Below are 21,354 nucleotides of genomic sequence, written 5' to 3'. Positions count from 1 at the left end.
CCCTCTCAGCCCCAAACTCCAGCCTTCTCTCTGTATCCCTTTTACCCTAACTAATCAAAAAATTATCAAGCTCTGCCTTAAATATACCCAAATGCTTGGCCTCCACAGCTGCCTGTGGCAAGGAATTTCACAGATTCACCACTCTCTGGCTAAAGAAATTCCTCCTCATCGGCAGTCTAAATGGACATCTCTCTATCCTGAAGTTGTGTCCTCTGGTCTTAGACTCCACCTCTCCACATTCACTCTATCAAGGCCTTTTACCAGTTGATAGGTTTCAATGAGATCACCCTTCATTCTTCTGTATTCCAGTGAGTACGGGCCCAGAACCATCAAACACTCCTCATGTGATCAGCCTTTCAATCCCAGAATCATTTTTGTGAACTTCCTTTGAACCCTCTCCTGTTTCAGCACATCCTTTGATAAGGAGCCCAGAAATGCTCACAGTACTCCAAACAAGGCCTCAACTGCACCATATAAAGCCATACCATTACATCCTTGCTTTTATATTCTAATCCTCTCGAAGTGAACGCTAACATTGCATTTGCCTTCCTCACCACCAACTCAACCTGCAAGTTACCCTTTAGGGAATCCTGCATGAGGTCTCCCAAGTCCCTTTCCGCCTCAGATTTTTGAACTTCCTCTCCATTTAAAAAATAGTCTATGCTTTTCTACCAAAGTGTATGATCATACATTTCCTGACACCCTATTCCACCTGCTGCTTTTCGTCCATTCTCCTATAGCCTCTCTGCTTCCTCAACTCTATCTGCCCCTCTATCTGTCTTCATATTATCTGCAAACCTGGCCACAGAGCCATCAATTCCTTCATTCAAATCATTGATATATAACGTAAAAAGAAGAGGTCCCAACACAATCCCCTGCGGAACGCTACTAGTCACTCACAGCCACCCAGAAAAGGCTCCCTCTGTTCCCAGTCTTTGCCTCCTGCTAATCAGGCTCTGCTCTACCTATGCTAGTACCTATCCTGTAATACCATGGGTTCTTAACTTGCTAAGCAGCCTCATGTGTGGCACCTTGTCAAGGGCCTTCTGAAAATCCAATTACACAAAATACACCGATTCTCCTTTGTCTATCCTGCTTGTTACTTCTTCAAAGAATTCCAACAGATTTGTCAGGCAAGACTTTCCGTTCAAGGATCCACGCTGACTTTGGCCTATTTTATCATGTGCTTCCAAGTGCCCTAAAACCGCATCCTTAACAGTCAACTCCAACACCTTCCCAGCCACTGAGGTCAGACTAACTGGCCTATAATTTCCTTTCTTCTGCTTCTCTATACCTTCTTGAAGAGTGGAGAGACATTTGCAATTTTCCATTCCTCCAGAACCATGCCAGAATCAATTGATTGTTGAAAGATCATTATGAGAGCCTCCATAATCTCTTCAGAAACCTCCTTCAGACCCCTGGGGTATTGACCATCTGGTCCAGGTGACTCATCTGCCTTCAGACCTTTCACTTTCTCAACCACTTTGTCCCTAGTAATGGCAACTTCACACACTTCTGCCCCCTGACACTCTTGAATTTCCAGCATAATGCTAGCGCCTTCCACAGTGAAGACAGATGCAAAGTACTTATTCAGTTCATCTGCCATTTCCTTGTCCCCCATTACTACCTCTCCAGCATCGTTTTCAGTGGCCCATTATGTACTCTCACCTCTCTTTTACACTTGATATATCTGAAGAAACATTCAGTATCCTATTTAATATTATTGGTTAGCTTCCCATAAAAGGACTCTTGACCTCAATTCTACCTTGCTAAGATCCTGTACTTTATTGCTTACCCACATTGGACTTTCTCTGTAGCTGTTCCACTTTACTCTGTATTGTTATTGTTTATCTTATTGGACCTCAGTTGACTGTGGAATGAATTGATCTGTAAGACAAGCTTCTCACTCTACCTCAGTGCACGTGACATTAATAAACCAAAATCAATACCATTTAATTACTAACTTATTAAAAAGGTGTTTCTGATTGGCTTATGGGGTGGTAACTGGGCGAAGAAAAGGAAGGCAGTGTTTAGAGGAGTAGCTGGTTTGGGAGGTGCGGCTGTAGTGCTGGTCGTTTCAGTGTGGGCTTGGGTGAGGAGGGTGGGCAGCAGTAGGCTGAGATTTTCTACTACCTCCTAAGCTTTTAGACATGGCAGGTGAGTTCAGACCTGTTAGTCTCCTCCTGTGCGGTGTGGGTGCTCAGAGAGCCTGTCAGAGTCCCCGATGACTCTGTGTCAACCTGTGGCTCCTGGCAGACCCCACGATGCCCCTGGAGGAGGGCATGGGTATACTTTGGAGCATCTGTAACGCTGAGAATCTTAGGCATAACTCATTTAGTGAGTTGCTCACGCTGCAACTTTAGGGTGGCATTGTAACATTTTACAGCGATCTGGGTTCAATTCCCGCTGCTGTCTGTGAGGAGTTTATACGTCCTCCAGGTGCTCTGGTTTCCTCTGACCGTCCAAAAAGATATGGGTTAGAGTTGTAAGTTGTGGGCATGCTACGTTGGTGTCTGAAGCGTGATTACACTTGCAGGCTGCCCCCAGCTCATTCTTGGACTAAGCTTGTCATCGATGTACTTGGCACATTTCACTGTATGTTTCGATGCACCTGCAATAAGTACGTGTTAATCTTTAATAATCCTCCTTTACAAAGATTGGGAAGAGTTACCAATAGTCAGAGAGTGCAGGAAGGTAGTGTGGGTGACGCCTGCTGCCATTTCCCTCCAAAACGTTGGAGGAGATGACTCATCAGGAGAAGGTGGCAGTAGGCAGGATCGTGACACCATAAGTGACTCCGCTGCACAGGAGGGCGAGGAAAAGAGTGGCAGAGTGTCTATTGTGGTAGGGCATTCCACTGTGAGGGGAACAGACAGGAGCTCCTGCAGTTGCAGACAGGACTCTCCGTTGGTCAGGGATGTATCGGAGTGGCTATAAGGAGTCAGTGAATATGTGGGCGTGGCAACAGGGCAGGTTAAGCTGGTGTGCTAACAGCACAGAGTGCAGACGCTGTACAGACTCAAGCTGAACAAACACTCTATCCGTCCCTGAATGTGGAAGTTGAGAAAGGCAAGAGTCGAGAAGGTAAACTGACAGAGGCAGTGTGCAGACATAGTGCTGTCACCCAGGCTGAACGTAGCCATTGAAAGCCTAACCCTTGTACAGCCCTCCTGTTCACGCCTGGGAACCAAGGTGCCCGAGCACATTAAAGATAACAATGCAAACCAAAGGATTCTAGAGTAACATTTACAATTGAACAATAATTTTACTTACAGATACTGAACAGTAACAGGCCCTTCCAGCACAATGAGACCATGCTCGGCCCGCTTACACCCATGCGACCAATTAACCTACTAACCCGTATGTCTTTGTAATGTAGAAGGAAACCAGAACACCTGGAGAAAACCCAGAGACTCTTTGCTAATTCTAAAGTAGTATTGGCCTGTAACATGTAGATTCTAATGGCTATTAACACCTGTGTTAGTATAGTGAGTGTTCTTAAGGTTCTCATACCTGGGGAGCGTAATGGGGATAAACTCCTATTACTTATTAAATACTCCCAACGCTGTGCGTCTCAAATAGTATCTCTGATAACCAAGTCCAGCTCCTGGCCTTCATGCATAGTTTGGCTACTAAACCCAACGGAACCATTTCTACTGACGGGAGAAGGGGTTACTCGTGTCTTAAAGCCAGTCGCTTTGGACAGATGGGGGCTCATCGGTCGTGGTTGGCAGCTCATCTAACAGAAGGAAGACTCTGATCTCAAACCTCCGCTGCCTTGTGATTACACCCACTCACGGGGAAAGCTTCAGGAGTAAACTCCATGGAGAATTCTGGAGCTGGGGTCCCTAAGGCAGTCCTACGTTGAGTTTAATGCTGACTGGCGACTCCTGCGATGCCAAACTGCATCAGTCTCTGCTGTTCTTTTGGATTGCTCAGCTGCGTGTACGGGCAACAGCTTGCTCTCCATATCGCACTGCCCTGGCTTGCGTAGACAGCTGGGATGCAACACCCATGGTTGACCCTGGTCAACACGGGGTCTCCTATCGTAGTGATTGGTGATTGATTCTGCAAATAAGGAATTTAAACACACATACTCGAGGTTTCCATTTGGCCAATAATTGTATCCATCTAGTCAATTTCTGCATAAAGATGACATTTCTTTGTTCAAACTTCAGAACAGTTTGGTGACAGGGTTCGTGTTGTGATCAAGAGGTGAGAATGAGGAACAAAGGGAGACTGATGAATGAGTGCTAGTTGTCAGTGTCAATCAGCAATGATAAACAGCCAGTTGTCACGGAGTATGTGCTCTATGTAATAATGATTGAAGGAAAAGAGCTGGACATGGATTTACAGGCCAAATTTATGGAGCTAGGAGATTAAATGTAAAAAGTAGGACTTCAAATGTAGTAATCCCAGGATTGCTACCTGAGCCATGTGCTAGAAATGGCTGTATAGTAAGGAAGAACATGTGACTTGAGCAGTGGTGCAAGACGGAAGATTTCAGAATCCTGGGGCATTAGAAACAGTAATACAAAATCGGATGATCCCGATTATGTAGACCTAGAGTGATTGCTTGCTAGGCTGTACAGGAGGGTTTAAACTAATATGACAGGGAGATTGGAATCCAGGCAGAAAGACAGAAGGAACAGTGCAGAGACCAAAGGGAACAGTAGAGAAGAGGTAAGAGTGGAGTACAGAAATGTCAAATGCACAGGACTCAAAGATTACTATATTCCAAAAGGACAACATGTGGAAGGGATGTTGTCTGATTGCCTGTGGCATTCAAAAGAAGGTCCCTGAACTTGTGTAACAAATCGTATATCGGGGGATATGATTTGGTGGCCATCATAGAAACGTAGTTGCAGGGTGGAGATGATGAACTAGCTGGGGTATTAGATAAGCAGAAAGATGTGCTTTAATTAAGGGTGAACTTCAGGCGATAACGAGAGATGATATACAGGTGTGATCTAAGGGGCAGGCTGTTGAGTTCATCTGGGGAGAGATTATAACTAGCAAAGGAGGAAAATTACTGGTGGGAGTTTGTGGTAAACTATGTATACCTGTCTGGACATGCCCCTCTGCTGACTGCTCCTGTGGCTCCTCCCACAGACCCCTGTATAAAGGCGATTGGGACACTGCTCCTCCCCCAGTCTTCAACATGGTCCTGCTCCCTTTTTTGCTGTTAATAAAAGCCTATCGTTCACTTTCAGTCTCCTAGAGTTATTGATGGTGCATCAGAGTTGTCTTTAGGCCTCCAGGTAATAATCTAAAGTGGCATAGACAATAAACTATGAAATATCAGATGCATGGAAGAATGGAATGGCAATTGTCATGGGGGATCTAGCTTACACATAGGTTGGGTGAAGCAAATTGGTTGAGACGATCTTGTGCAGTACTTCAGAAAATACATCTGTGATAACTTTCTTGAAGAGTATGTTAGTGAATCTACAAGGGAAGTTGGAGTCCTTTGCAATGAAACAGGCAATATTATCAATCTTGTAGGTAAGGATCCTCTTGGAAGAGTGATTATAAAAAGGAGGGTGGAATAGTTTGATTTAAAACCAGTGTATTAGACCTAAATGAGGGAGACTACAAAAGGTTTTAGGGAGGAGCTATTTAGCGTAGCCTGGGAACACAGTCTATAAGGTGGGCCACTTGGGGAACAGTGAAAAACACTCTGAGATTCTTCACTCTCAACAATGTATATTCCAGTTAAAAGGACAGGAAGGGTAGGGAGAGCCAGCCGTGTGTGGCTAAGGAAGTTGAGGAAGGCATCAAACTAAAAGCTCATGTGTACAAAGTTGCCAAGAGTAGTGGGAAACTGGAAGACTGGGAATTCCTTAAAAACAGCAAAGGGCTGCCTGGCAAAACACACAGACACAAAATGCTGGTGAAACTCAGCAGGCCAGGCAGTATTTATGGAAAAGAGCAAACAGTCGACGTTTTGAACTGAGCCCCTTCATCAATCTTGAAGTATCTGATTCATGTCCTGAAGAAGGATCTCGGCCCGAAACTATTTTCCACAGATGCTGTCTGGACTGTTGAGTTCCTCCAGCATTTTGTGTGTTTCACTTGGATTTCCAGCCTCTGCTGATTTTCTCTTGATTGTCGAAGAACCCCCAACCTGGAAATAAAATGGGAGATAGGATATGAAAGTAAACTAGCATGAAATTTAAAACAGATCGTGGAAGTTTTAATAATTATAAGAAGTGGAAGAGAATGGCTAAAGTGAAGGCAGAAGAGAAGAGGGGATTAGTATTGGGTAATGTGGAAATGACCTCGTCTTTGAACAGTTGTTTTGTGTTGGTCTTCATGGTGAAGGGTGTCTAAGAGAGGTGTTACAGATGTGATAGGAGGTGAGGATCCAAATGCCATCTCTGTTACTAAAGAGGTTGTGGCCTTGAAGGTAGATAATTCTTGTCGTCCTGATGGAATGCATCTCAAGGAATTGGAAAAAAACTAGTGGGACTTGTGCAAGAATTCAACGGCTCTAGACTGTGATACCCTTGCAGTTAGTAAAACTCATGAGTCATTGTGATTCTGCATAGTAACAGGCCCTTTGGCCCAAATAGTCACTTGATCAAGATAAAGATATATAACACCTTGACTTGTCACACATGACTATAAATCACAGGGGCAGAATTAGGCAATTCAGCCCATCGAGTCTGCTTTGTAATTGTATAGTGGCCGACTTATTAACCCTCTCAATCCCATTTTCCTGTCTCCTCCCTGTAACATTTGATGCCCTGACTATCAACTTCCACTTTAAATATACCCAATGACATGGTCTCCACAGCCATCTGTGCCAATGAATTCCACAGGTACACCACTGGTTAAAGAAATTCCTCCTCATCTCTATTGTAAAGGGATATCCTTCTATTCTGAGGCTGTGCTCTCTCGTCCTAGACTCCCCCATTATCAGAAGCCTCCTTACCACATTCACTCTCTCAAGGCCTTTCAATATTTATAGTTTTCAATGAGATCCCCCTTCATTCATCTAAACTCTAGCAAGTACAGGCTCGGCACCATCAAATGCTCCTCATATGCTAACCCTTACTTTCCCAGGATCCTCCTCTGGACCCTCTCCGATGCCAGCACATCCTCTCTTAGTTAAAGGGCCCCAAACTGCTCACAATACTCTGACCAATGCCTTATGGAGCCTTGACATTACATCCCTGCTTTTAAATCCCAGTTCTCTCAAAGTGAGTGCTAATATTGCATTTGTCTTAGTGTACAATGAAACACAGTGCTTGCATCAACAGCCAGCGTGACCCGAGGGTATGCTGGGGGCAGCCTCGACTCTCACCATGCTTTTGGAGCCAACATGACATGCCTACAATTTACTAACATCCTATATGTCTTTGGAATGTGGGAGGAAACTGGAGCACCCGGAGGAAACCCAGGGAGAACTCCTTACAGACTGTGACAGTAATTGGATCCCAATCTTACAGCTGGAGCCGTTAAGCATTACACTGCTACAAGGGCATCGAGTGATATGATGACTGCATCGATGACTCTGTCTCTGCTGTAATTGCTTTTCTTTGTCCTTTTGTTTTATTAAACAGGCTGATGGTTTCCTTCACTGAAAATGAGTCCGTCTACGTGTGGAAGGGGTACATGTATGCCGTGCTGCTGTTCATCCTGGCCGCCCTTCAGTCGGTGATGTTGCAGCAATACTTCAACTGCTGCTTCCTGCTCGGAATGCGAGTCCGGACGGCTGTCACTGCTGCCGTCTACAAGAAGGTGGGGTACCAACGACCCCAAGCGTCAGCTGTCTACTCTCCTCCCAGACCTTTCAGGAACATGGGTATTTTTTGCTAGAGGATCGGACACTGTGGTATTGGCGTATTCAGGGTAGAATTTATACGATCATTGTCTCAGGCTGTGGAACACAGCATGGAAACAGACCCTTTGGCCCTCTTGAGCCCGTGCTGACCATCAACCGCTCATTTACATTCACCTCATTTCATTCTACCCCTCCCGTACACACTACAGGCACTTTACTGCCACCAACCACACAGCTTCGGGACGTGGGAGGAAACTGGAGCTCCCAAGAGAGAAACCCGCAGGGTCGTAGGGACAGCAGGCAGCCTGCACACAGACAGCTCGCACACAGACAGCCTGCACACAGACAGCCTGCACACAGACAGCTCGCACACATACAGCCTGCACACAGACAGCCTGCACACAGACAGCTCGCACACAGACAGCCTGCACACAGACAGCCTGCACACAGACAGCTCACACACAGACAGCTCGTGGTGTCTGATGGTTGAATTGAAGAAGCTGTTTATGAACCTGGTGGTGTGGGACTTCCGGTTCTGCGCCTCCTGCGCGGTGGTAGCTGTGAGGAGATGGCATGGTCTGGATGGTGGGGATCTTTGATGTTGCGTGTTGCTTTCTTGAGGCAGTGCCTCCTGTAGATGCTGACAATGGTGGGGAGAGATGAGCCCTTGATGCATTGGGTAGAGTCTGCGGCTTCTGGACATTTCTGGACATTCTATCGCCATTGGATCTACAATCCTGAAACTCCTTCTCCTACAGTAATCCAGGAGCACCTTCGCCAAAAGGACTTCAGCAGTTTGAGAATGTGGCTTATCTCCATCTTTTCAGGGTTACTTAGGTTTGGGCTGTAAATGCTGGCCTTACCAATGTGAATGAAGAAAAAACCTTTTCCAGTCCATCTTATCAATTGCAGTCTGCGCCAACTCCACTCCTACAACAACTAAAGACTACATTTGAACAGAGTTTCTAACTCAGTGCGGATTGATTAACTGGGCAAAGGAAAAACAGCCGACAGAATGAACGAGTAAGCCAGCTTTGCACCATGGGCTGGCATAACCTCGCAACCCCAGGGAAAACGACAGCAGGGTTTCCAGTCCCTCCTCGTAACTAGAGTCCTCCAGTCCTGGCCTGTCCGTGGATGGATGCATAACGGCCTGGCAGTTACTTGAGCAGACGTACGGCAACCGCTCTGCACGTCCACAAGAAACTACAGCAAGTCGTGGACACAGCTCAGCACACCACTGCCTCCTCCTCTGTGAACTCCATCTGTACTTGAACTTCAATATACTTACACAGCCAGCAGAATCAAAGACTATCTCCTCTTCTCTCCTCTCCCATCGGGCAGAAGAATCTAAAGCCTCACAGCATGTACCAGCAGGCTCAAGGATAGCTTCTACCTCACTTGTTAGACTCTTGAATGGACCTTTTGTATAATAAGATGGATCCTTGACCTCCCAATCCACCTTGTTATGATCCTGCTCTTTGTTGTTCACCTGCAAGCCGCCTTTTACACTTTATTCTGCATCGTTATTGCTTTACCTTAATGCACTGTGCAATGACTGATCTGTACAAGCAGTATGCAGGACAAGTGTTTTGCTGTATCTCGGTGCATGCGACAATTATAAACCACTGCCCCCAGCAATCCTGGAGAATCTTCTCTGCCCTCTCTCCAGTGCAATCCCATCCTCCTATAGTGTGGTGACCAGAACTGCACACAATAATCCAGGGGTGGTCTAACCAGTGCTCCGTAAAGTTGCAAGGTAACATCAACTCTTGCGTATTCTGTGCCGCAGCTCCGGGAGAGTGAAGGCCTGACCTCAAAGTTTTGAGCGACAGGATAATGGAGAGCCTACGAGGGGCATTAATAGGGTGAGTGCTTGTCCAATCCCCCTTAGATTGGGTAAGGCTAGAACTAGAGGTCATAGATTAAGGGTGAATGGTGAAACATTTAAGGAGCACTCCTTCCCTCAGAGGGCAGTGTGAGTGTGGAACAAGTGGTAGATGTGGGTTCAGTTTGTAACATTTAAGAGAAATTTGCATAGGTACACGGATGGGAGATGGTCTGGGTGTAGGTGGATGGGACTAGGCAGAAGATGGTGGTGACATGGACTTGAAAGGCCTGAGGGCCTGTTTCTATGCTGTAGCACTGGGCGACCCTGCGACTGGTGCTTCTTTAACGGTGCTATATCAATGCAGGTTGTTTATGTGGTTTGCCAAAAGTGGCCACGGTAATGGTCAGTGCAACACTCCGCAGCGCCAGTGATTAGGGTTCGATTCCCGTCACTGTCTGCAAAGAGTTGTCTCTTCTCCCTGTGACTCCGAGGGTTCCTTAGGGTGCTCCGGTTTCCACTCACATCCCAAAGACACACGGGTTAGGATGAGTATTTGTCGCAGACATATTTCACTGTACATTTCAAAGTATGCTTGACAAATAAAGCTGGGCTTACAATCTTTAAGAGGACCATAAGACATAGGAACATAATTAGGCCATTTGGCCCATCGAGTCTGTTCTGCATGACCCTGAACTTACTATGACTGCATCACTGTCTGGTATGGGGAGGTGCTACTGCACAGGACTGAAAGAAGCTGCAGAAGGTTGTAAATCTAGTTGGCTCCATCTTGGGACATCTTCAGGGAGCAGTGTCTCAGAGAGGCAGCATCCATTATTAGGGACCCCAGCACCCAGGGCATGCCCTTTTCTCACTGTTACCATCAGGTAGGAGATACAGAAGCCTGAAGGCACACACTCAGTGATTCAGGAACAGCCCCTCTGCCATCCGATTCCTAAATGGACATTGAACCCATGACACTATCTCTCTTTTTAAATATATATTATTTCTGTTTTTATGTACGATTTTTAGTCTATTCAATATACGAACACAAGAATCTATTTATTTATTTATTTATTTATTTATTTCTCTTCTATATTATGTATTGCGTTGAACTTCTGCTGCTAAGGTAACAAATTTTTCGTCACATGCCGGTGATAATAAACCTGATTCTGATTCTGATTCTGAATTGTCCCAGATTCAATTAACTTGGCCTGCTTGAACTTTTTAGCTGTGGGCCAGGTTTAAACTGGACCCACGATAGAGTGGGTGTTACTGGATGTAAAATGGTGGGTTACTGATTGCCCCTTTCTTCTTTGACAGGCCCTGACTGTGTCTAACAAGGCCCGGAAGGATTCCACTGTGGGGGAGATTGTGAACTTGATGGCTGTGGACGCACAGCGGTTTAACGACGTCACCAACTTCATTCACCTGCTGTGGTCAGCCCCGCTGCAGATTGCAGTTGGCATCGCCTTCCTCTGGCAGGAGCTGGGGCCCTCGGTCTTGGCTGGGTTCGGGCTCATGATCCTACTCATTCCCATCAACGGAGTGCTGGCCAGCAAAAGTAGAGCACTGCAGGTAACCTGGCGTTGCTCGGGGGGGGGGGGGGGGGTAGCCTTGGTCAAAGGTGCGTGCCACCACAGAGGGATCTGAGGCAATGCACACAAGATGCTGAGGGTCAGCACAACGCCATGGGCTGAAGGGCCTGCGCTGTGCTGGATTGTTCTATGTTCCATAAAACTCAGCAGGTCAGGCAGCACCTATGGAGGGGAATGAACATTATTTCTGGCAAAGCTGCTTCATCAGGACTGGAGAGGAAGGAGGCAAAAGGCAGAATGAGAAGGCGGGGATGGGGAGGAGAGCAAGCTAGCGGGTGGTAGGCGAGACCAGGTTGGAGGAGGGGGGAAATGAAGTAAGAATTTGTGAGGGGTTAGGTGGAAGAGGTAAAGAAAGAGGAATCTAATCATGTTAATGCCATCAGGTTGGGAGCTATCCAGATGGAATACGATATGTTGCTTCTTCAACTTCTGGTAATACTTTTTATTTATTTAGATATATAGCACAGTGAAAGGCCCTATTCGCCCAATGAATCCTCACCACCCAAGTATACCTATGTGACCAATTAACAAGTTAGCCTGTACGTCTTTGGGATGTGGGAAGAAACTGGAGAACACTGTTCCCTCTAAGCTGTGTGGGTGGGCGGCCACACAATAACTGAAATGCTTCTGCACATATAGCCTCGTTGCCCTGCAGCTGGAATTTTCTTTCATACTTAATCTTTATAATGCTTAAATTGTGCTAATGTAATTTTGAAATCTATGTTAACATCATTGTGAAATACCCTGCAATTAACTATGTTAATGAATACAATCCATAAACTTGCTAAATAGTAGACATACCACAACTTTTACTTTGAAGTATTTTAGAGCTTCAACATGTTTACATTGTCAGTGCTTCAAGTTACAACACAAATTGTAACAATAAACGCAGAATGGAAGCCGGTAGCTCATTGTTAGTTAAGCGCTGGCCAGCTTCTAATGCTGAATGCAAACATAGATTCAGTATTATAAATACAATCAAATATAAATCCAGAAACAGACTCGAAGTAGAACACTTGGAGGATTTAATGAAGAATACGACGTATCTTTCATCTGGATGCAAAATTTATCTGTTTATAGACAATGGATTTGTGATAAAGACAGATAAGAAAAAGTTTGCGAAACGTAAAAGATTTTCATTCTACTCATCAATTGATAATTAAAATCAAAAGAATGTGATATTTAAATCTTCAGTCTAAATATTCATAGATGCGAATTACAAAAAAGCAAAATAAATTGGTGCGCTGTTTTCAGGTCATGTAAAACTTTCCTGCTCAGGACAATGGCTGGTCCACACAGCTGTAAATAAATTTAGAGGGAATGTTGCCAGAACACCTGCTGGAAACTCACATGGTCAACAGGAAAACATACAAACAATGGTGGGAATTGAACTTGGGTTGCTGATGTCTCAAGCCCTTCGTGGGTGGTCTCCCATCCATGTATTAACCAGACCTGAGCCTGCTTAGCTTCTGAGATCGGACAAGATTGGGCATTCTCTCTCAGGCTCGTCTAGCTCAGAACCAGGTGGAACTCAGAGAAAATGAGAGCAGAAGCCCAATTGGTTAGTTATGTATAATGATAGAAATAATGACTGGATCTGCGGAGAGCAGTTTGCAACAAGTGGCCACACTCCAGTGCCATCTTGCCTAGTCTCTGGACATTATTGCCATCTTCAAATTATTACCTACCATCTTAAGTTGGCCTTTTATTTTAACAGGTGAAGAATATGAAGCACAAAGACTGGCGGATGAAATTAATGAATGATATCCTGAGCGGGATTAAGGTAACTTCCACACAGGGGCACAGGTTAGAAAGTTGACAATGAATGGGCCGAAGTGGGAGAGGGAAGTGTCGGTGTGAAGTGTTGCTCCTCAAGATGGTGAAGAGATCAAGCAACCAGTTCTCCGCACCCCTTGTCATGATGACACAAAGGGATACGACATAGGACCAGGTCATTTGGCCCAACAGATTCATGATGGCCATCAACCACCCTTTTGCATCAATCTTACTTTAATTTCAATATATTTAGTCTCCCCACCTCCTCATCAACTCCTCTGACATTCTACTCTCCATTCACACGCTGGCGGAAATAGCATCCTCCATGAAACATTTGCGACCTAACCCCTAGGCTTGGTGAACAACCCGACAAACATCCTCCACATCTTCTGGATGTGGGAGGAAACTAGGGTATCCGGGTCACTTGCAGACTCCACACAGACAGTACCAGACGTCAGGGTTGAACCCAGGTCTCTGACGCGATGAGGCAGTGGCTCTAGCACCTGCGCCACTGTGCCGTCCTATTATTGAACCATGTCAGAGAGTACAAGGACATAAGAAATCTGAGGAAGAGCAGACTCTTTAGTCATAACACCATCAGTCATGGGAACAGAATTAGGCCATTCAGCCCATCAAGTCCACTCCACCATTCCATCATAGCTATTTTATATTCCCTCTCATTCCCATTCTCCCACCTTCTCTCTGTAACCCTTGATGCCTTTATTAATCATGAACCTATCAACCTCTGCTTTAGGTATACCCAATGACTTGGCCTCCACAGCTGTCTGTGGCAATGAATTCCACAGATTCACCACCTCTGGCTAAAGAAATTCCTCCTCACCTCTGTTCTGATGGGACATCCTTCTATTCAGATGCTGTCCTCTCTGCTTCAAGACTCCCCAACTATAAGAAACATTCTCTCCATGTCCAGGCAGAACCCCTATCCAACAATGGAATGCAGGACTTCACTGACTCACCTGCTGACTGTCTCACCAGCCATCTCCTCCCCTGCGGAAGACCATGATGTAGCCAGTTAGAATACTTTCAACAGGACATCTAGAACATAGAATATTACAACACGGTACAGGCCATTCGGCCCACAATGTTTGTGCTGACCATTTAACCTGCTCTAAGATCAGCCTAATGCTTCCCTCCCGCATAGACCACCATTTTTCTTTCATCTATATGCTTCTCTCAGAGTTTCTTAAATGTCCCTAATGTATCTCCCTCTACCACCACCCCTAGCAGGGTGTTTCATGGCCCCACCACTCTCTGTGTAAAAAAACACTACTTTGATAACCTCCCCTAAACTTCCCTCCAACCATGTTAAAATTATGCCCTCTAATATTACCCATTGCTGTCCCGGGGAAAACGCGCTATCTGTCCACTCCATCTTATCGTCTGAAATGCCTCCATCACATCACCTTTCATCCTCCTTTGCTCCAAAGAGAAAAACCCTAACTTGCTCAAATTTTAGTAGAAGTTTTCTGGTGACATTACGAATCAGGACAGTTCTGCTTGTGGATCACGAGCAGGAGCTAGAAGCTGGGAGTCCAAGGCTCGAGGTACGAGTCATAGTACGTGACTGAGAGGCTTGAAGTTCATTGCTGGGCTCCTGTTCCAGAGGGAGGTGTGCGGGGTATATCTGAGGGCTGACATTTGGCCTCATGAGGACACAGGAAGCTTGCTAATTCTTTTCTCATTTTGTTAGGTTATGAAATTTTATGCCTGGGAACCATCCTTTGAACAGCAAATTTTCGAAGTAAGGGAAAAGGAGTTGAAAATGATAAAGAAGTCCACATTCTTGCTGGCTGTGGCTATATTCCTTGTTACATGTACACCATTCATGGTAAGTGTTGTGTGTAGTATCAAGATGTCTTTTTTGGTGAAAATCTAGTGTGCATTAGACAGAGAAACATTACAACAATGAGCTGCATTGATATTGTGCTTATAACATGAGAAAATGTCTCAAAGAGTGGGAAGGAAATATAATGGAAGGTGGTCAAAGAATTTAAAAGGTACATTAAAGATAGATCAAGATGGAAGAGATTGGAGAGGGAAGTCCAGAGACCAGTTGACGAAAGGAAAGCAAAAATGTTTCATAATTTCAAACACTTCACTAATGTCCTTCGAACAACAAGAGCAGTTTAGAGTCACTAATCAAATCTGGTTCATTGCACAACATCCAATCCAGAGTTGCCTTTTTCTTAGTGGGTTCAAACACAGGCTGCTCTAAAACGCCATCTTGTGGGCCTTCTACAAATTCCCTCACTTCCCTCAACACCAACCTAATTTTCCCAGTCTACCTGCGTTTTGAGATCCCCCGTTACTACCGTAATTTTAAGAGGAGAAAATTTGCTGCTGCTGGAAATCCGAGCAATGCACACAAAACGCTGGAGGAGCTCAGCAGACCAGGCAGCAGCTATGGAAAAGAGTGAACAGCTGACGTTTCGAAATGAGACCTTTCATCAAGTCTTCTCCTGGTGATGGGTGTCGGCCCAAAACATTGACTGTTTACTCTTTTCCACAGATGCTGTTTACTGTTTACTCTGACTATTGTAATATTGCCCTTTTACATATCTTTTCTATCTCCCATTGTAATTAGTAGCCCACGTCTACTGCTACTGTTCTGAGGCCTGTGAAATACTCCCATCAGGGTCTTTTTACCCTTACAGTTTCTTAGCTCTACCCACAAGCATTCTACGTTTTCTGATCCTTTGTCACCTCTTTCTAAGGATTTGATTTCACTATTTACCAAAAGAGCCACCCCTCTCCCTCTGTCTACCTGTCTGTCCTTTTGACATAAGGTGTATCCTCAGATTCGATACAAGGCGTATCCTCGGATTAGGCTCACAAATATCGTCTGAGCCACAACTAAGTGATGTTGACAATGTCATATCTGCCAATTTCTAATTGTGCTGCAAGATCATTTACCTTATTCCGTATGCCGTGTGCATTCAAATATAACACCTTCAGTCCTGTATTCATCACCCCTTTTCCATTGCCCCCATGTTACACTTCAACTCATCCCACTGACAACAATTTTCCCCGATTATCTGCCTGTCCTTCCTCACAGTCTCAAATGGGTTAGTTATAGCCAGATCACATGGACTTCAGGGACCCCATAAAGAGTAAAGGACATTTTTAAAGAATTTACACTGTAAAGATCTTTGGCATATCCTTGCTAGTGTAAGACTTGTTATTATCCCCACGCCCATCCTAACAATGTAGAGTTCTGACAACTTAAGACCAATCTTCGGAAATGAAATCCTCTTTGCTTAAAATGAACAACTGATTATAAGACACCAACCAGCAGTATGAATTGTAATCCCGCAGTACAAAGTAGCAGGAAGCTCCAACTATCCTAAGGAACTTAAAGGGCTTCCTTTGTATCTCTGTTAAATTATGTGTGCAAAAGATCTCAAGCACGGAACTGAGATGATTGTAAACAAACTCCATGAATCCTGAAGAGTTCCCGGAGTGTCAGTCACTAATGGACAGCAAGTTGCAGATACTTCCTGACTGAGATCAGTCCCAAATCCTGTCAAAGAGTCCTGGAGTTGTGTGGCACAGAACCTAGTCCGTACTTTACTGTACTAATCCCATTTAGGAGCACATACTTATGTGCCTTGCCAATTTAAATGTCTGAATAACTGATTCCTAAACATGGTGATTGAATTGGTTTCCCCACATTACCATGGGGATACTACTATCACTGGGAGGAGTCCCAGGAGCCTCAGGTCCCACACCACCAGTTCAGGAACAGTTATTATCCTACAACCATCCGCCATGGGTAACCTCATTCACCTCAGTGCTGAACTGATTCCACATCCTACAGACTCACTTTCAAGGATTCAACAACTCATGTTTACAATATTATTTATTTACCTGTTTTTTTATTTGCACAGTATGTCTGCTTTTGCACATTGGTTGTTTGTCAAACTTTGTGTATGTATGGTTTTTCATAAATTCTGTTGTACGTCTGTATTGTCCTGGAAATGTCTGCATTAAAATGAACCAAATTAGTATACAGTAAAGTGTATGTACTTTGATCATTTACTTTGACTTTGTAGAGGTGTATAAAATCATGTTGGGTGGTGGAATAGAGACACATCTCTACCAAAGGAGGTGTATGTTGCTCCCTCTCTCCGCTAGCCTGCAGGTCACTCTTGGCCAACCTCAGATCAGGATCATGTGAAGCCAGGGAAGTAGGTGGTGGATGGTTGGATGAACAGCCGGTGCAGATCACAAGTCCTGGTTCTGTGACCACTGATGCCAGGCATCCAATCTCTGAAGAGTATTGATAATGGCTGGGGTCACCCATCTTGTAAAGACTCTGCCCAGAAGGCGGCAATGGAAAACCAGGCCCGTAGGAAAATTTGCCAAGAATAATCGTGGTCATCGATGGACCATGATTGCTCACATCATATGACATGGCACATCACAATGATGATAAAATCAAGAGGGACATAGACAGGGTGAATGCACACAGACTGTTACCAGGGAAGGGGAACAAATAACAACACACACAAAATGCTGGTGGAACACAGCAGGCCAGGCAGCATCTATAGGGAGAAGTGCTGTCAACATTTCGGGCCAAGACCCTTCGTCAGGGCACATCGAAGAGAAGATTTAAACTTCTTCAGTGTAGGCATCACTGACAGAGGCTTCGCAGTAGTGAATTTAAAGAGCAAACTCGAGGAAATCTGCAGATGCTGGAAATTCAAACAACAACACACACAAAATGCTGGTGGAACACAGCAGGCCAGGCAGCATCTAATGGGAGAAACGCTGTCAACGTTTCGGGCCGAGACCCTTCATCAGGACAAGGGGAACAAATAACTAGGTTTAGAATGAGAAGTGAAAGATTTAAAAGAGATCTGAGGGGTAATTTCTTCTTTCACAGAGCAGTGTAGATATGGAAAGAGCTGTCAGAGGAAATGTTTGAGGCAGGGACAACAGCAGCATTTAAACAACATTTGGATAAATGGGATATAGACCAAACACTGGGAAATGGGCATCATGGCCTCTTGATCTCACTCTCTGCCTCAGTAAGATCTTGTACTTTATTGTTTAGTGCACTGCAATTTCTCTGTAGCTTTTACACTTTATTCTGCACTCTGTTATTGTTTTACCTTGTTCTCTACCTCAATGTACTGTGCAATCTGTAAGAGCAGTATGCAAGACAAACATACAAGCATTGTATCTCAGTACGTGTGACGATAGCAAACTAATACCAACACCAACAGCAGTCAAGGTCAGCATGAATGAGATGGGCTGAAGGGCCAGTTTCCATGCTGTATTACTTTGTCTCTGTTACTCTTTGATTGGATATCAACTACCTTTGTATAAAATGCTTATTCCTCAGGTCCCCTTTAAATCTCGAAGCCCCTGCCCTTGTGTTTTTGATACCCCTATCATGTGAAAAAGATTCTGACTGTCTACCCTATTTAAGTTTCTCATAGTCTAACAGACCTCTATCAGATCACCCCTCAACTTCATTCTGTCCAGGGAAAACAACTTCAGCTTATCCAATCACAAACAAGAGAGAACCTGCAGATGCTGGAAATCAAAGCAACACACTCACAAAATGCTGGAAGAACTCAGCAGGCCAGGCAGCATCTATGGGAAAAAATATGGTTGATGTTTCAGTCCAGTCCTGCTGAAGGGTCTTGGCCCAAAAGCTTGACCATGCTTTTTTCCACAGATGCCTGTTGAGTTCCTCCAGAATTTTGTGTGCGTTGTCCAGATTATCCAATCTTTCCCCAAAACAAAAGTTCTCCAGTCTGGTCAAAATCCCAGTGAATCTCCTCGGCACTCTTTCCAACACAACTTCCTAGACCTTATATAAGTTAAAAACTGATTACAGGATTCCCCCGTCATCCGAAAGTACAGCGAAACCTATGGAACCTTTCGTAAGCTGAAATCATGTAAAGTGAAGAAGCAATTACCATTTATTTAAATGGGCAAAATTTTTGAGCGTTCCCAGACCCAAAAAAATAACCTACCAAATAAAACATAAAACCTAAAATAACACTAACATATAGTAAAAGCAGGAACCACTTTGCTACTAGCAGAACCAACAGTAACATCGGCAGCTTTCAAGATTCTTTCTCTCTGCGTGTGAATAGTACGAATGGTGGACGCAGGCAAGTTCAATGCACGCACAATGTCTTTATTTCGTTCACCATGATCGAAGCGCTTAATTACGTCCAGTTTTACACTAACTGTAACACCCTCATGAGCTTTCTAAGGCTTTTCTGATACCTTAGGGCACATCTTGCTAACGGATGCACAAAATAAATCGAGATAAAGCACAGACACAGTTCCACGCTATGGTGGCTTAATGCTGAGTGTAATTCCTTCCTCACTCTCGCTATTCGGGGTGCGCGCTTCCTCTATAATGGCTCGCTGCCAAGCAAACGCTGAAAGCTACTTTCGCTTTTCGCCTTTTTTCGTGAAGGCGAAAATCCTCTTAGGATTTCTTTCGGTTAGCGAAAACAGGCACTAATGTGGGTCTTTCTTAAAAGCGAGGTGGCGTAAAGCGAACGTTCGAAAAGCAGGAATTTCCAATTCGGTCCCTTTAGGCTTGAAATAAGCAAAAGTGAAATTGTTTTCACTTTTCTTTGTTCAACAACAATTGACCAGTACAGACCCTCTTGAGAGGGTTCTTGTGCATAAGAAACAATCCAGATCTGATCTCCACAGAACTTCCAGATTATCTCTGGGAAACCACTCACAAGTTTCATCGGCTGTTGGGAAAACTGGCAGATGGAATTGAATGCAGGCAAGTGTGAAGTGTTGCACTTTGGGAGGACAAACCAGGGTAACACTTAGACAGTGAATGGTAGGGCACTGAGGTGTGTTGTAGAACAAAAGCACCTGGGAATAGAAGATCCATGATCCCTTGAAAGTGGCATCACATCTTGAGAGGGTAGTAAATAGAGCTTTCAGTACATTAGCCTTCATAAATCGTGGCATGTTGAGATGTTAAATTGAAGTTGTTTAAGACACTGGTGAGGTTTACTTTGGGGTGTTACAAGCAGTTCTTGTCACCTTCCAAAAAGAAAGACATCAATATGTTTGAACGAGTGCAGAGAACACTTACAGGGATGCTGCTAAGACTCGAAGACCTGAGTTACAGGGAAAGGTTGAATTGGTCAGGACTATTCCCCGGAATGCGGGAGAATGAAGGGATAAAAATAATTAGGAGGAGTATAGATCGAGTGAATACATGCAGCCTTTTTCACTCCGGTTGGGTGAGACTAGAACTTGAGGTCATAGGTTAAGGGTAAAAGTTTAAATATTTAAGGGGAACCTGAAGGGGATCTTCTTTACTTAGAGTGTGGTGCAAGTGTGGAATGAGCTGCAATCAAAAGAGGTTAATGTGGGCTCAAATGTAACAATTAAGATAAATACTAGGATGGGAGGTGTTTGGGGGATATGGACAAGGATTGGAAGGATGGGACTAGGCAGAGGATCAAGTCCACATGGGCTAGATGAGCTGTAGGGTCTGTTACTGTGTGGTAGTGTTCTATGTCTCTATGGTACCATAGATCTGGTCTTTGTCTACAAATGGTCCAGTTCTAGCAAAAGGCCTCTTGCAGGTCTGAACAGATCTCACTTTGTGATGTTGGTGTGCTGTGATGGAGAAGTTATTAGATCCTTTTGTGAGACAGGTCATCAAGGGGAGGCTGTCGACTTGAGGCAAAATGTCATCCTGACAGCACCACTGCTTGGACAAGGTCCTGTGTGACGTGCTTCCCTCTGTCTTGTTTCATTTCAGGAACAGTCTCTGTTAGTGGCCCCTGTGCTGCTCCAGAAGGGAGGCGGGATCTCACTGAAATTTATCAATATTGAAAGGCCTAGGTAGAGTGGACGTGCAGAGGCTGTGTCCTACTGAGGGTGAGTCTATGACCAGAGGGCATAGCCTCAGAAAAAAATGATGTCCCTTTAAAACAGAGATGAGGTGGGATTGCTTTAGGCAGAGGCTGGTGAATCTGTGGAATTCATTGCCACAGACGGCTGTGGAGGCCAAGTCATTGGGTATATTTAAAACAGCGATTAACAGGTTCTTGATTAGTAAGGGCATAAAAGGTTATGGGGAGAAGGCAAAAGAATGGGTTGATGAGAGATGTTATATCAGCCATGATGGAAGCATATTTGATGGGCTGAATGGCCTAATTTTGTTCCTATCTCTTATGGCCTTGTGGCTCTGAAGCTAAGTCTAGTAGTTACATATAGATGCTGAGTAGTGCCCAAGACATCTTCAAAGAGCAGTAGCTTAGGAAGGCGACATCATCATTAAGGATTCCCACCAGCTAAGACATGCCCTCTTTTCATTGTTACTGTCAGAAAGGAGG

The 21,354-nt window shown here is 44.6% G+C and overlaps 1 protein-coding gene across 1 annotated transcript in view; it reads left to right on the top strand.

Annotated features, from left to right (window-relative positions):
- Window positions 1-21,354, top strand: part of abcc2 (ATP-binding cassette, sub-family C (CFTR/MRP), member 2) — a 123,037-nt gene that overhangs the window by 29,046 nt on the left and 72,637 nt on the right. The window contains exons 9-12 of the mRNA XM_059947123.1: window positions 7,569-7,746; window positions 10,941-11,195; window positions 12,933-12,998; window positions 14,703-14,840. Coding sequence (XP_059803106.1) covers window positions 7,569-7,746; window positions 10,941-11,195; window positions 12,933-12,998; window positions 14,703-14,840 — 637 coding nt within the window. The remainder of the gene's footprint in view (window positions 1-7,568; window positions 7,747-10,940; window positions 11,196-12,932; window positions 12,999-14,702; window positions 14,841-21,354) is intronic.

This window comes from Hypanus sabinus, chromosome 22, assembly GCF_030144855.1.
Source record: "Hypanus sabinus isolate sHypSab1 chromosome 22, sHypSab1.hap1, whole genome shotgun sequence".
NCBI lineage: Eukaryota > Metazoa > Chordata > Chondrichthyes > Myliobatiformes > Dasyatidae > Hypanus > Hypanus sabinus.
Note: the sequence above shows the minus strand (reverse complement) of the source record. Positions and strands in the feature narration are given on the sequence as shown.